The following is a 13,834-nucleotide window of genomic DNA, read 5'->3' as shown; positions in this document are numbered from 1 at the left end:
TAGCCTTTTCCTTATTACTGCTTTTATGAAGAGAGCCAACACCTGCCTAGTTCTAGTCCAGTGAAAACTCTCCTATAATGAACAGATATTTCAGTGTGGACCCATCAGAATCTCTCTGAGCTCCCTTCATATCCCATTATGTATCCCAGTTAGCCTCACAGCTTTGCCCAGTTTCAATTTTGCAAGTTCCTTACAAACCATCTCATCTGTAAATGTTATGGCATCTAACCCACTACCACACACAACCCCTACCTTCTTCAAACCCTTGTCCAGCAAACATTGAAAAAAAGAATTATCGTTTCCGCGTTTTTCTTGTTATCCTCCACATAGTCCTCCTTTTCTTAGTCCCATAATCCCAGCTCTGCCCTTCCTTCTTTCACTGACATACCTAAAAAACAAAGGCTTTTCCAGTGGTAATTTTCTGAAAAAAATCACAAATAAACAAAAGAGAGACCAATTAAGAGCCAATGCTAGCCTCTGCTTTCCACTTCACCTGCAATGGGGAAAAGGAAACAGGCGGGAGACCTGGTAGAATATCACCAATGGACTTATCTTTTACCATCTTAGCTTTCTTTTAAGTGTTAAGTATCCCACCTTCCCCACTATATGCTCAGCTTTTCCATATAGTATTCTCTGTCCTCCCTTATCTGAGATCCCTTTGTATCTTTCAAATGCAAACCCTTCTCTCCTTTGACAGCCACTTCCTTTGTAAATCATAAAAGCCTCCTTTTCCAGCTATTTGTCCTTATAGCTCCTGTTATTTTAGGACACTGTTCTTATATATATATATATATATATATAAGGGTTTAATATCTGTCCACTTGTAATCACAGTAACTATGTAAAAGAGAGATGGAAATTCACCAAATTTGGCATGTAGGAAGAAAATGTGAATGACGGTACATTGCTTTAATTTTCTGTAAAGAAAGACGATTAAGAAAACATAATAAACTAAACTACCCCTTCAATGTCATCTTCCCCACTTCTCAAGTCACACATCACCCCTTCACACACACATCTACTCCAAATACACCCAATACCTCCTCCTACACACAACTAGACCCCAAAAACACCCACCCATGTGGCCCCTAAATAAACAACCTTCAATAGAAATCCCTCAAACACACACTTATCCCCGCCACGTATACCCCACACCCACATACACAGCCCATTCAAACCTTCACAAGCACATCTGCCACCTAGTCATATCCCCCCCAAAAAAACAGCCCACAACCTTCTACACACCCCTCAAAACCAACATACAACTCTATATCCTTCACATACAAACCCATACCCCTAAACATATTCATGCACTACCCCCACCCTACCATGCACACATACACAAGACACATCACGACCTAACACACAGACACCATGCACATTACCATCTCACACACATGCCAACACCTCCCTAATCCTCTCACACCTATCCACACATAGTTTCTACAGATTTGTGTTGGAAAGCATGCCAAAGCCGTTCCTCTGCACAATGCTCCTAGTTATTAACTGTGAGCACCAGCAACTGGATTCCATTCTGGTTGAGATGGAATCCCCATCCCGACAGAATAGGCTTCCCCCTTCCCAAAAGGTTACCCCAGTTCCTAACGAATCTAAAGCCCCAGGCTCTGCACCATCATCTCATCCACGTGCTGAAACTCTGGGGCTCAGCCTGCCTCTGAGGTCCTGCGTGTGTAACTGAGAACACTGCTGAGGATACAGCCCTGGAGATTATGAATTTTAGTTTCCTACCTAGAAGTCTAACTTTATCTTCTAGCACCTCCCTCCTGCACCTATCTGGGTCCTTGATACCTACATGTAGTATGAGAGCAAGCTCCTTCCCAGCTATCTAGAAAATGTGTGAGATTTGCTACCTTCACAACAGGCAGGCAAGGTACCAAATGACCCTCACGGCCACAAGTCACCCAAATATCTATATGCTTAATGATCAAATGACCAATAACAACAGCAATATTAATCCTTCCCTCCTGAGCATACAGCAATAGACATTTTTAGATTATTTTTTTTTGGCTGGTTTTGAGATTTTAATTGTTCCACTGCGTTGGGTGACCAATACAGATTTAGAAATGTTTTAAATAAAAATTATTTTCATTCCGCAGGTAAAACAGTGCTTTAACCACAGAAATAAGGGCTTTTTTTTTTCCCAGATAATTATGCTCCCTGTGTGCAGGTAATTGACACACACAATGCCACTACATGTATAACATTTCCCACGGTGTGAAGAGGTGCTCCCAGGGGCAGGTCTGGAAGGGGGTACACACGCCGTTTTTCTTGAAAAAGCTACCCACATGGATTAGCAGGTGTAAATGTGAGAGGGGTGCTTTACTGGGGATACTTTTCAAAGACAAAGTACAAAGTGTAATTTCCCTTTGAAAACTGGTGAAAAGTCTGCGGACAGGAATTATCTGCATGACTTGTGCACCTATTGTAAAACCTCCCCCATGAAAGGTACCAAGTCGCCTGGAAGACAGCTCCCAGCTATACTAACCGAAACAAAAAAAAAAGCTGAACTCTCTTATCCAGTGCAATACAAACCAAAATTGAGGATTTTTTAAAATACAAGAATGTATTTAACTGCAGTCACATGACATCAAAATGTAATTACATTTAACATTGAAACGTGACAGCAGAAAGTGACTGTATGGACTATCTAGTCAGCCCAATCACCCAACTAATTCAGCTTTTATAATTGCCTTCACTCCCTCAGAGATCCTCTGTATTTATTCTATACTTTTTTGAATTCAGATTCCGTTTTCATCTCCACCACCTTCACTGGGAAGCCATTCCATGCTACCACCCTGTCTATATAGAAATATTTCCTTAGATACCTCCTAAATCTACCCCCTTTCACCCTCATCCCATAATCTCTCATTCTAAAGCATCCTTTCCATTGAAAGAAGCTCATCTCCTGTGCACAGGAATTTTGGATGTATTTAAATATCTCTCATTTCTCCATCTCGCTTTTCCTCTAGGGTACATATTTTAGATCTTTATGTCTGTCCACAAATGCTTTAGAAGACGACCACTGACCATTTCAGTAGCCACCCTCTGGCCCAACTCTATCATGTTTATATCCTTTTGAAGGTAAGGTCTCCAGAATTGTACACACTATTCCTAGGGAGGTCTCACCAGTGACCTATACAGAGGCAATATCATCTTCCTTTTTCTATTCAGTCAAACATTTTTCTGGCTTTTGTCATAACTCGGCATTTTTTAGCATTAAATCTTAGCTGCCAGACCCTAGATCATTTCTAGAGCTTCACTGGATCCTTCCCTCGTGTTTTCTACAATTTCCTGTCTACCCTGTTGCAGAATTTGATATCATCGGCAAAAAAACAAACCTTTTGCGACAATCCTTCTGCAATGTCTCTCAAGAAAATGATGAAAAGAACCGGTCCAAGGACCGATCCCTGAGGCACACTGCTAGCAACATCCCCCTCCATGGTGTGAACACCATTTACCACTACCCTTTTTCACCTCTCACTTAACTAGTTTAATTTATGTGTACGTCACCCATGTGGAACCAAAGGCCTTACTGAAATCCATGTACACTACATCTAGCGCTCTCCCCTGATCCCGTTCTCTGGTCACCCAATTAAAGCAATTGATCAGATTTGTCTGACAAGACTTACCTCTGGTAAAAATATGCTACCGGTATAAAATTTATAATCCGCCTTTTCAGGTACAAAGCAAAGCAAAGAAAAACCAACAAATGAATCAGCACAATTAATTCAAGACAGAAAAAAAAAATTGCAATCATTCAACAATCACAGAATTAATCAAATTATCACATTCTAGTTTCCAGACCCTTCCAAGCAGAAAATAAAAGGAGAAAAAGACAGATTCCTGAGTCACCATTTTGCCCACAAACAGAGGGTACAGTATGGACTATATCTGTTTCTATGGTATTTGTAATTTTTTTAATCCATGCTCTAATGGGATGATTTTTGATATGTACTTTTAGTTTAGTACCTGCAACAAGGAGTCATAAGCTTTTGTTGGGAATATTTTCTACTTCTAGGCTGTTCATTTATGTAACTATGATCATCCCAAAATGGCTGAAGCTGAAACACTATGATGCGTTGGCGTCTTACTTGATGCCTTTTTCGTTAAGGAAAATGAAATTGGTTATTTATTTTTTCCAAATTGTAATTTTATGATATTAAAAAAAACCCCAGCAATTAAACATTATATAGCCAAGAGAGAAAAACTAACAAATTGTCCCACAATGAGGAACACATGAATCAATAACCCCACCCTCCATCCCCTTATATCTCAATCAGAAACCAATATCTATAAAATAAGCACATAGCATATTTGGGCAAGGCAGAACTACCACCTACACCTAAATAAAATGGCATGCTAAAGAATCGAAAGGACCATCAAGAAGAGATAACACCTCTAAAGAAATTTACATGAGTGATGAACTCCTCATTAACCAAGGGTTCCAGATTTTAAAATACTTACAGGCCGATACAGTACAGTGCGCTCCGATGAAGCGCACTGTTAGCCGGCATTTGGACACGCATTTTCAATGTGCTAGCTTTACCCCTTATTCAGTAAGAGGTAATAGCGCGTCGAAAACGCGCGTCCAACCCCCCGAACCTAATAGCGCCCGCAACATGAAAATGCATGTTGATGGCCCCATTAGGTATTCCCGCGCGATTCAGAAAGCAAAATGTGCAGCCAAGCCACACATTTTACTTTAAGAAATTAGCGCCTACCCAAAGGTAGGCGTTAATTTCTCCGGGCACCGGGAAAGTGCACAGAAAAGCAGTAACAACTGCTTTTCTGTGCACCCTCTGACTTAATATCATGGCGATATTAAGTCGGAGGTCCCGAAAGGTAAAAAAAAAAAAAAAAATTGAAATAGGCCCGCGGCTCGGAAACCAGATGCTCAATTTTGCCGGCGTCCGGTTTCCGAACCCGTGGCTGTCAGCGGGCTCGAGAACCGGTGCCGGCAAAATTGAGCGTCGGCTGTCAAACCCGCTGACAGCCGCCGCTCCTGTCCGAAAAGAGGCGCTAGGGACGCACTAGTGTCCCTAGCGCCTCTTTTTACTGCCGGCCCTAATTTAAATAAATTACTTTACTGTATCGCGTGCACAGGAGAGTGGCCTGTGCGCTCGCCCGCTCTTTTTACTGTATCGGCCCGTTAGTGAGTGCATGATTTTTAACAGCTGTTAATTTGGATAAAAGACACACCTTATCTAGTCTTCGCTTGACATCTTCTATAGTAGGGACCAAATCAGATTTCCATCTATAGCATCATTTGATGGAATAAAGTCCCCCCCTATGCACACCTATGTCGAGGGGCAAGTTTAACAGTATAGATTCAGGGGGAGGATTTACAGGCGTCCCCAGCAGCTGATGAGCAAAAGAAAAAAACCACCCAAAATACCGTTACTCGGGGGGGGGGGGGGGGGGGGGGGGGAGACTGAATTGGTTATTTAGATGAAAAACTCTATGCTATAAATTTCTGTTTGGACATAACATTGAACAAATTGCCAACTCCTTATGGTAAATGAACTGAGCACAGATATGTGTTTTAGCATGACAGCGATGATACAGATGCCCTGCAAATTCACACTTTTGATTTTACATGTTAATACTTACAAGTAATTCCTATCTTGTACAGCTCTCTGAATTTTTGGTTATAGCCTTCCCCTGGGACATAATCTCCAAGGCCGATGGTACTCAGGGAAATAAAGCAAAAGTAAAACGATTCCAAAAAGTTCCAGTCCTCCTCAAGGACAGAAAATATCGCAGCAGGGATGAAGAAGAAGCACGAGACGATGATGAAACCCAGCAGCACAGCGTGGACGATGGAGACTACCTGCTTGGAAATCCCCCAGCGCTGGTGGAAGTAGAGCACAGGTCGCTTGGTGACATAGACTGTGATGCGCTGCACTACGGCCGTCAGGAACAGGAGGGTGAAGGGAATTCCTATCACAGAGTAGATGATACAGAACGCCTTTCCGCCGTCAGACAGGGGCACAGTATGTCCGTAGCCTGGAAGAAATCAAGGCAGAAGTTCGTCAGCTGGGAGGAAAGAAAAAACTATGAAGGATGCTGGGGCACTCAAACTGGAGGGAGAAAAAAAATCAGCAAAGTTTTGATATTTCTTTCCCCCAGTGTTTCCTTTGTGCAATGGAGAGAAAACAAATGTTCCACAAGTTCTCTCAGGAAGAATCAAACAAGACAGGATAAACTCCTGAATCAGAGTGTTTCTGACCAGCTTTCCCGACAGTTTATACAGCAGCACAACATGGAGGCAATAGGAGGTTAATGCAGCATTTCAATTTAGCAGACCTGAGAGCCAATTTTTAACCCTTTCTGGGATTATCAGAAGAGCTTGTGCTGCCTACTCAGCTGACAGCATGGGACCTGAGAATAAGTAACTTTTTTTTGCCAAAATGTTTCCCCCCCCCCCCCCCTCCGACGTGAAAGGGTTTCATCTTTGCTTACTTCTGGGCTAGATAGGCTGCAGTGTTGCTTACAGGCACCTTGATAGCTGGGACTGTTATGCTAAAGCCATGCACATGGGTCACTGGTAAGTTGTGCATGCCACGCTGTAGGCAGACTATGTACCTGATCATCCATGAAAGCTTCTACATTCCCTTACACAGTTCAAAATAACTTGAAAATCAAAACTCTGGTCCTTTTAGCTCTAAGCAGCACCATCTAAGCAAGAAAGCACCTGCCACGGAAATTGCAATCATAATGATTACTCCATAATCATACTTAACTGATTCAGAAATGAAAAACTATAATTACAACACAGCTTGGGAGAAATGAAGTTGTTCTCCTACTGTACTCTGTAATATAGGTAAGAGAACTGTAGGTAAACCATTCCCCCTTCCTTACTCCTTCTCCCCCACCTCCAGCATAAAACGTAGGGAAAGCATGAAGAGCCATGACTTCAAGAATACTGTCCAACGTATAATTGTAGAAAGGGGTGTGGGGGGGTGTTACAGATAATCTATAAGGAAGAGTGTGGTTGTGTGCAGAGGTGGGGAGGGAATGTGTGTGAGTGGCTGGTTGTATGTGTGTGTGTGTGTAGGTGGGCTTTTGCTAGCAGGAAGTGTTTATCCCGTATACAAAAAAGAGTTGTCTTTTACATTATCTTGAAGTAGAACAAAACAAAAAAGCAAATATGAAACACTAACTCCCTTCTGCATGATCTGCCTCCCTGCCCTCAGCCAGTGTATCATGCTGTCAGAGATGCTTTAGGACCGGAGTTTTATTAAAGGTGGCACAACCGTTCTATTCTCAAAAATGTATTCATTCAACTGTAGCTGAAAGAGGTGGCAAAAATTAGTTTCTTCCTTGGCATGCCCTCCTATGACACTTTATTCTGCTGCCAGGAAAAGTAACCGGTGTACTGTAATCCAATTCCTCTCAACCGCACATCTAATGCACCAGCTAATGAAAACCTTCACTCCTTCCCGAGTTCTAATAGCCTAATGAATACTTTATCCAGCACGTGTCATGGGAACCCCAGATACTACCTGGAGGCTTTCAGTTTGATTCACGTTTGGTTTTTGGTTTTTTTGTTTTCTTTTCGGTTTTTTTTTTTTTTAATGCATTCAGAGTTTTAGTCAAATCCATGGAAAAAGTCCAAAGAGTTCACGGACAGGACTCTAAGCTGCTGCCTTGCATTGCATTTAAGGGTAGATTTTAAAAGTGGCGCGCGCACGTGGACACGCTGATTTTATAACACATGCTCGAACTTTCGCACGCGGATTATAATGTATGTGTTGTGGGCGCGCACAAGGGGGGGGGGGTTAAAATTTTGCAAATTCACATGCCGATGAGATCGGGGCTCTCCCAGTTTCCTACTTTCCTACCCCCTACCCTAACCTCCCTTCCCTCCCCACCTTCTAAATCCCCTTTTTTTCCTTCAAGTTACTACGCGCGTACCCCTTTGAAAATCTGCCCCTGTATTTTCCATCAGGAGGTGTATTGGTGTTCTAGGGCCTGGTGTAATATTTGCAGTTTGGCCTGTTTATAGGTAGAGTTGTTTCTTTTGGAGTCCTGTGAGCTAGTGCTGCTGCAGTATGGCAGGTTTGCTATATATGTGCTGAGTGTTCTTTTCCCCAGGATTCCGTATTACTTCAGTGTGCCTGGTAGTGGAGGAAATTTGTGTTTACAACTCCAGAATTTTTTTTGTATGGTGAGGTGTAAGGGAAAATACACTGCTCTGCCCCAATTGTTAGAGGGGGCTGTGTGTACTGGGGGAAGGGGGGTCTGTGATCACAAAGGGGTAGATTTTAAAAGGTGCGTGCGCTTCCCGGTGCGTACACATGGATGTGCCGATTTTATAACATGTAAGCGCGCACAAGCACAAGGGATTTTATAATCCGCGCGTGCATGTGCGGGCAGCGTATGTGGGGGGAGGGGGGCAATCTTATAAGATTATGCGCAGTGATGCAATTGGGCCTCCCTGAGTTCCCGACCCCCTCCCCTCTTCCTCTCCTCCCCGCCCCCTAAACCTGTTCTCCTACCTTCTCTTTTTTTTTTGTTTCATTGCTTACTGCTCCGTTGAAGCAGAAGCAACTTGCGCGCGCTGGCCGACTGCCGACACGCGCTTCCAGTCTGCCTCCAGCCCTGTCCCTCCCCACCCCTGGACCGTCCCCTATTCAGGCCCTGGCACTTATTTGCGTACCTGGATTTATACGCGGGGCCAGGCCCGTTTGAAAATACGCACGCAGGGGTTTAAAAATCTACCCGAAAGTATATATTTATAGAACTGGAGGTACAAGATTTATATTGGGTTTATCTTGTGCATACAATGACAAGAACCTCTCTTAAACTAGGTGATTAAAGAGAATTTCCTCGAAATGTTCTTAGTCTCTGAAATGTACTACTAGTACTCTTCTAAATATTTGTACTGGGCCAAACAAATTCTTTCTGAGGCTTAAGATGTTATATACACAGACAACATATCTAGGTCAGCTTGGAAATTCTTTTTAATCAGATCAGTGGTACCCAAACAATAGCAGTTTCTGTATCTTTAGGCCACATTTTCTTGGTCTCAGATTACAAGTTTTGGCACTTGATGATCTTCTCTCTCTCTCTCTCCATTCATAGTACATTTATAGTCACTTAGTACTGACACTTCTATTAGTAATGGTGTTTTTGGCGTTTTCTCCTTTACCGCTATGTCTGGTTTTCTAGCATCGAGCATTTTATTGGTTCATCTGGGAATGAATAATTTGTACTCTGATTTATGCAAAGAATGCTGGCAGAGGGTCCTGTTTCAGGAGCTACAGCATTTAATTGGTCTGGAAACAAATAATTATGCTCTGTGATTTATGTGAAGAATGTATGTAAGGTAGAGTGACATTAACTGTAAGTGTAAAGTAAAAAAAACTTTGCAGTGGGAATGGGCCCACTCCCAACTTAAAAGAGGTTCCACTGCCTGTTTTTACAGGCGGGAAATGCCTTTGAAAATTACCCTGTTTGTAAGAAAGCCTAATATAAGGGTTACCATAAGATAGATTAAGGGTTTCATAAATTCTCATAACGCAAAAATTCATTCCAACGTTCTTTACTGCAGGCAGCAGGTGAAGCAGAAGCAGGAAAAACATACCCTAGAGTTCTGGTTATAGACCCCCCAATTGTCTTTTGTAAGAACACAGCAAATACCATTCAAAATCACTGAAACTGCAAGTCCCCTAGTGTGATAATCAAAATGAAATCAGGCTGCTAACTGGAGTGGATAATTGAAACGGTGCCCCTGGTGCTTAGAAAACACTGCCTGGTTCTCTCTCAACAAGTCCCTCTGGGCCAATCCTGTGCAGCTCCTCTTTTGACACCTTCTGTCTCTTTAGATGGTTTTTATATGGCTGGAAAGTGGTCTGTGCATGTACAGCACTCCTATTATGTTTCCCGATGCGTTCCGAACAGCTTTCTTCCACAAGGAAAGGCAAGAAATTATAAATCATTTTTAAAAATACCCAGAACAGGGAAACAATGCTAATACTTCAGAGCACAGCAGACACTGAAAACGGGCACATATATGGAGCGCCCATTTTCCTAACAGGCATGCAGCCACATCCCCTGGATGCCCGATGCGGTATTTAAATGAAGGGCTGCATAAAATAGGGATGCACCAGGGGAGAATCGTGCGTCCATAGCGCTCAAATGCATCAGGTGCCCACAGCTGCAATGGGCGCTCAATATGAGCATCCATTTTGACCCCGCTTCTTCTCACTGATTTTGGTGAAGACACCCATAGCTAAGTGCCCCTTGCTATGGGTGTCTAAATTGCACAGCTAAATGAGTTTTTATCCAAATCAAGTCATTATACATTTAATTTTCAACACCACAGGCAAGAAATTGGACGCCCAGTGATTTTCTGCATCGGGGAGCACCCACTATTGCGAGAGAGAGAGAGAATCTATAGAGGCTCACATCTAAGTAAGAGGGAGCACTAGTAACTCTGGGTGAGGTTTGGGGGGTGGAATAGGTTTTGGGGGGCTGTTTTACATGCACAGTCATAGGTACGAACAGCACAATACAAATCTACTCTTCTTTTACCTTTCACCACTCCAAATCACATAAAATCTTCACTGATGGCAACTGCGCTGTTCGTTAACCTCGCCACGTTAACCGAATACTAATTTTGAATTTGCATACGCATTCTGCGATGCAGTATTTACCGCGTGCGTTACGGCGTTATCACAGGCATTGGGGCCCTAATGCAATTTGATAAATGACCCCCTTACATTGTAAACCATCTGGGGGTAGAAAGAATATATATAGTACCTGAAAGTAATCCGCTTTAAAGTGTCAAGAAAGGCGGAATGAATTATTATCACTCAAGATGGGATTGTGGGGCCCCCAGTGACAAAGATGCTGGAGGACGACCCCACTAGTTTGACTGATAATTATTTACTCGACTTGATGCTCCTCAAACTCCACATTTAGCAACTTCACAGTCAAGCGACTTATCATGTCTATCCATTTTGCTTTCAGTTAATCATATGTAAACTATATGAAAAACTTTGGGAATTTTGGCTCTACATTATTCCTTAGCTATTTCTGACTATATTTCTGTTTTGTATAATATTCAGCATAGTTAAATTAAAAATCTGAGGAGATGTAATTAGAATCAGGGCTTAAAAGTATACGTATTTTTTTCTTAACTTTACTATCTTTTGTTTATATTTTTTATATTGTATATTATTTTATTTTGTATTTTTATTTAATTTAATTAGTAGCTGTTATCTCCTATTTTATTTTGAAAATTTGTAAACCGTTTTGGTCAACTACTGTTTGTGAAAGACGGTATAGAAATATTTTTAAATAAATAAAAATAAATAAATGAGATATGGAAAATTGTGGGTCTCATGCCAAAGGTCTTTAAAACCCTGAGGGGAAAACAGGTGTGGAGGAGTGAGGTGGGGTGGGGGAAGTCTTCTTATAAAGAGGCAGGAGCCCATTACTGCCTTCTCAGTGTCCTGTGAAGTGTCAGGGTACCAAAAACATGCCATTTATAGAAACTTTGCTGCTTAAAGAGTTCTATCAATTCTAAGCGCACTTTGAAATTCAATTCAGGGTACTGACTTTCCACTCCCAAAAGTTGAAAAGTACTCTTACAGGTCATGCATCAGCTTAATGGAAACGTGCAATAAACAGTATGAAATTTTAGGTTTGGAAAAGCTAAATGTGAGATAGGGAAGTTTTAAGTCGCCCAGTGTGGCATTAAAACACAGTGAAGTAATTCCTTCACCCAGTCAATAGTTTCAGAGGAACAGAGACTCAAAGAAAGTATATCACCTAATTTCACCAGAACTTAGGGGCCTAAATTTTCAGCTGAAAATTTACATAAAATTAGGAGCCTAAAATTTAGGCCTGCTATTTATTTGCCTAGATTGAAGTTCCCAAATTAGGTACCCAGTTTTGAAAATCAGTGCTAAGCTCCTAATTTAGTTTGCCTTTCCTAACTCTGCCCCTGTAGCTATCAAGCTTTTAGGATCCTAATGAAACTAGGAGCCCAAATTGAGGCACTCAGCCCCAGTAAATTTTCAAAAAGGCCAATTTAGGAACCAAACTTCAAACATTAGGATCCTAAACCCTATTAAACTTGACCCCAGACTGTTCCCATGAACACAAAGGCACGTTTTCTCCAAGCCTGGGTTTTCAACTACTACTGCAAAGCAGTTTGAAGATTTGTGATTTTATGGAATCAATAAAAAAACTTGCACTAAGGAAAGGAATGAGGAGGCTTGCAAATGCTGAAAAATTGCCCAAACTGGTGTAATTCTCCCTACAGAAATAAAAAGGACAAATAGGAAATTATTGATTAAACAGCAGTGCATTGCAAGTTACCGTAGAAGGACCATGTTAAACTGGAGGACTGGGCACCTGATCAGCAGATAAAATATAATATGGACAAGTACAAAGTGATTTGCTTATTTATTTATTTACCATCATTTATAAAAATAATGCAAACTACAGGTTAACGATGCAGAGTTCCATATTAGAATCCAGCATCCAGGAAAAGGACATTGGAGTCCATGTTAACAATACATTGAAATCTTCAGCTCATTGTGCAGTGGAAGTCAAAAAAAGGAAACAGGATGTTTATAAAGTTATGAGTGAAGTGGAATGAGTCAATAAAGCACGGTTATTTACCTTTCAAACAATAGTAAAACAAGATGATCCTCCATAAAACTAAAAATCAACAGATTTAAGACAAACTGTAGAAAGTACGGTACTTTTAATTGGTTATTTCTTGCTCTAAGTGGAGACAATTTACAATCATAAAAACATCACAACAGAGACAAATCTTCCTAACACAATTTTGTCCTGACCTGCTAAACACTCTGGGGCGGATTTTAAAACGAGCGCGAATAGCCTACTTTTGTTTGCGCTCCAGGCGCAAACAAAAGTACGCTGGATTTTAGTAGATACGCGCGGAGCCGCGTGTATCCGCTAAAATCCTGGATCGGCGCGCGCAAGGCTATCGATTTCGTATAGCCGCGCGCGCCGAGCCGCGCAGCCTACCCCCATTCCCTCCAAGGCCGCTCCGAAATCGGAGTGGCCTCGGAGGGAACTTTCCTTTGCCCTCCCCTCACCTTCCCCTCCCTTCCCCTACCTAACCCACCCGCCCGGCCCTGTCTAAACCCCCCCCTTACCTTTGTCGGGGGATTTACGCCTCCCGGAGGGAGGCGTAAATCCCCGCGCGCCAGCGGGCCTCCTGCGCGCCGGGCCGCGACCTGGGGGCGGGTACGGAGGGCGCGGCCACGCCCCCGGACCGCCCCGGGCCGTAGCCACGCCCCCGTACCCGCCCCCAAAACGCTGCCGACACGCCCCCGAAACGCTGCGACGACCGGGCCCGCCCCTGACACGCCCCCGACACGCCCCCCTCGGAGAACCCCGGGACTTACGCGAGTCCCGGGGCTCTGCGCGCGCCGGGAGGCCTATGTAAAATAGGCTTCCCGGCGCGCAGGGCCCTGCTCGCGTAAATCCGCCCGGTTTTGGGCGGATTTACGGGAGCAGGGCTCTGAAAATCCGCCCCAAAGAGAAGGCACTGAATTCAGCAGGGCAGGATGTGGAAAAAGTGTTAATAGCATTACAGTCCGATCATATTGACAACTGAGATAAGTGTGAAAAGACAGAATAAGCTGAGAACACTTGGGTATTTGTAATGTGCCATGAAGCCATTGTCTCTGTTCAGGTCTAGGATGATGGTGTTAAGTTTGTGGAGGGCGCCAGCACATCTGGGGGTCATGCTAAGATTTTCCCCTTCCTGAGGAGGAGACAGGAACCCACACTCCGGAGTGATGGTAAAGCTTTATTTGCTGTGA

General features: G+C 42.9%; 1 protein-coding gene across 1 annotated transcript in view; it reads right to left on the bottom strand.

Annotated features, from left to right (window-relative positions):
* The window catches only part of KCNK1 (potassium two pore domain channel subfamily K member 1), a 79,395-nt gene that overhangs the window by 21,911 nt on the left and 43,650 nt on the right, over positions 1-13,834 (bottom strand). The window contains exon 2 of the mRNA XM_029593873.1: positions 5,631-6,026. Within this exon, the coding sequence (XP_029449733.1) occupies positions 5,631-6,026 (396 nt within the window). The remainder of the gene's footprint in view (positions 1-5,630; positions 6,027-13,834) is intronic.

Source organism: Rhinatrema bivittatum, chromosome 3 (assembly GCF_901001135.1).
Source record: "Rhinatrema bivittatum chromosome 3, aRhiBiv1.1, whole genome shotgun sequence".
NCBI lineage: Eukaryota > Metazoa > Chordata > Amphibia > Gymnophiona > Rhinatrematidae > Rhinatrema > Rhinatrema bivittatum.
The sequence above is the reverse complement of the archived record's forward strand: the minus strand, read 5'-3'. Positions and strand labels throughout refer to the sequence as shown.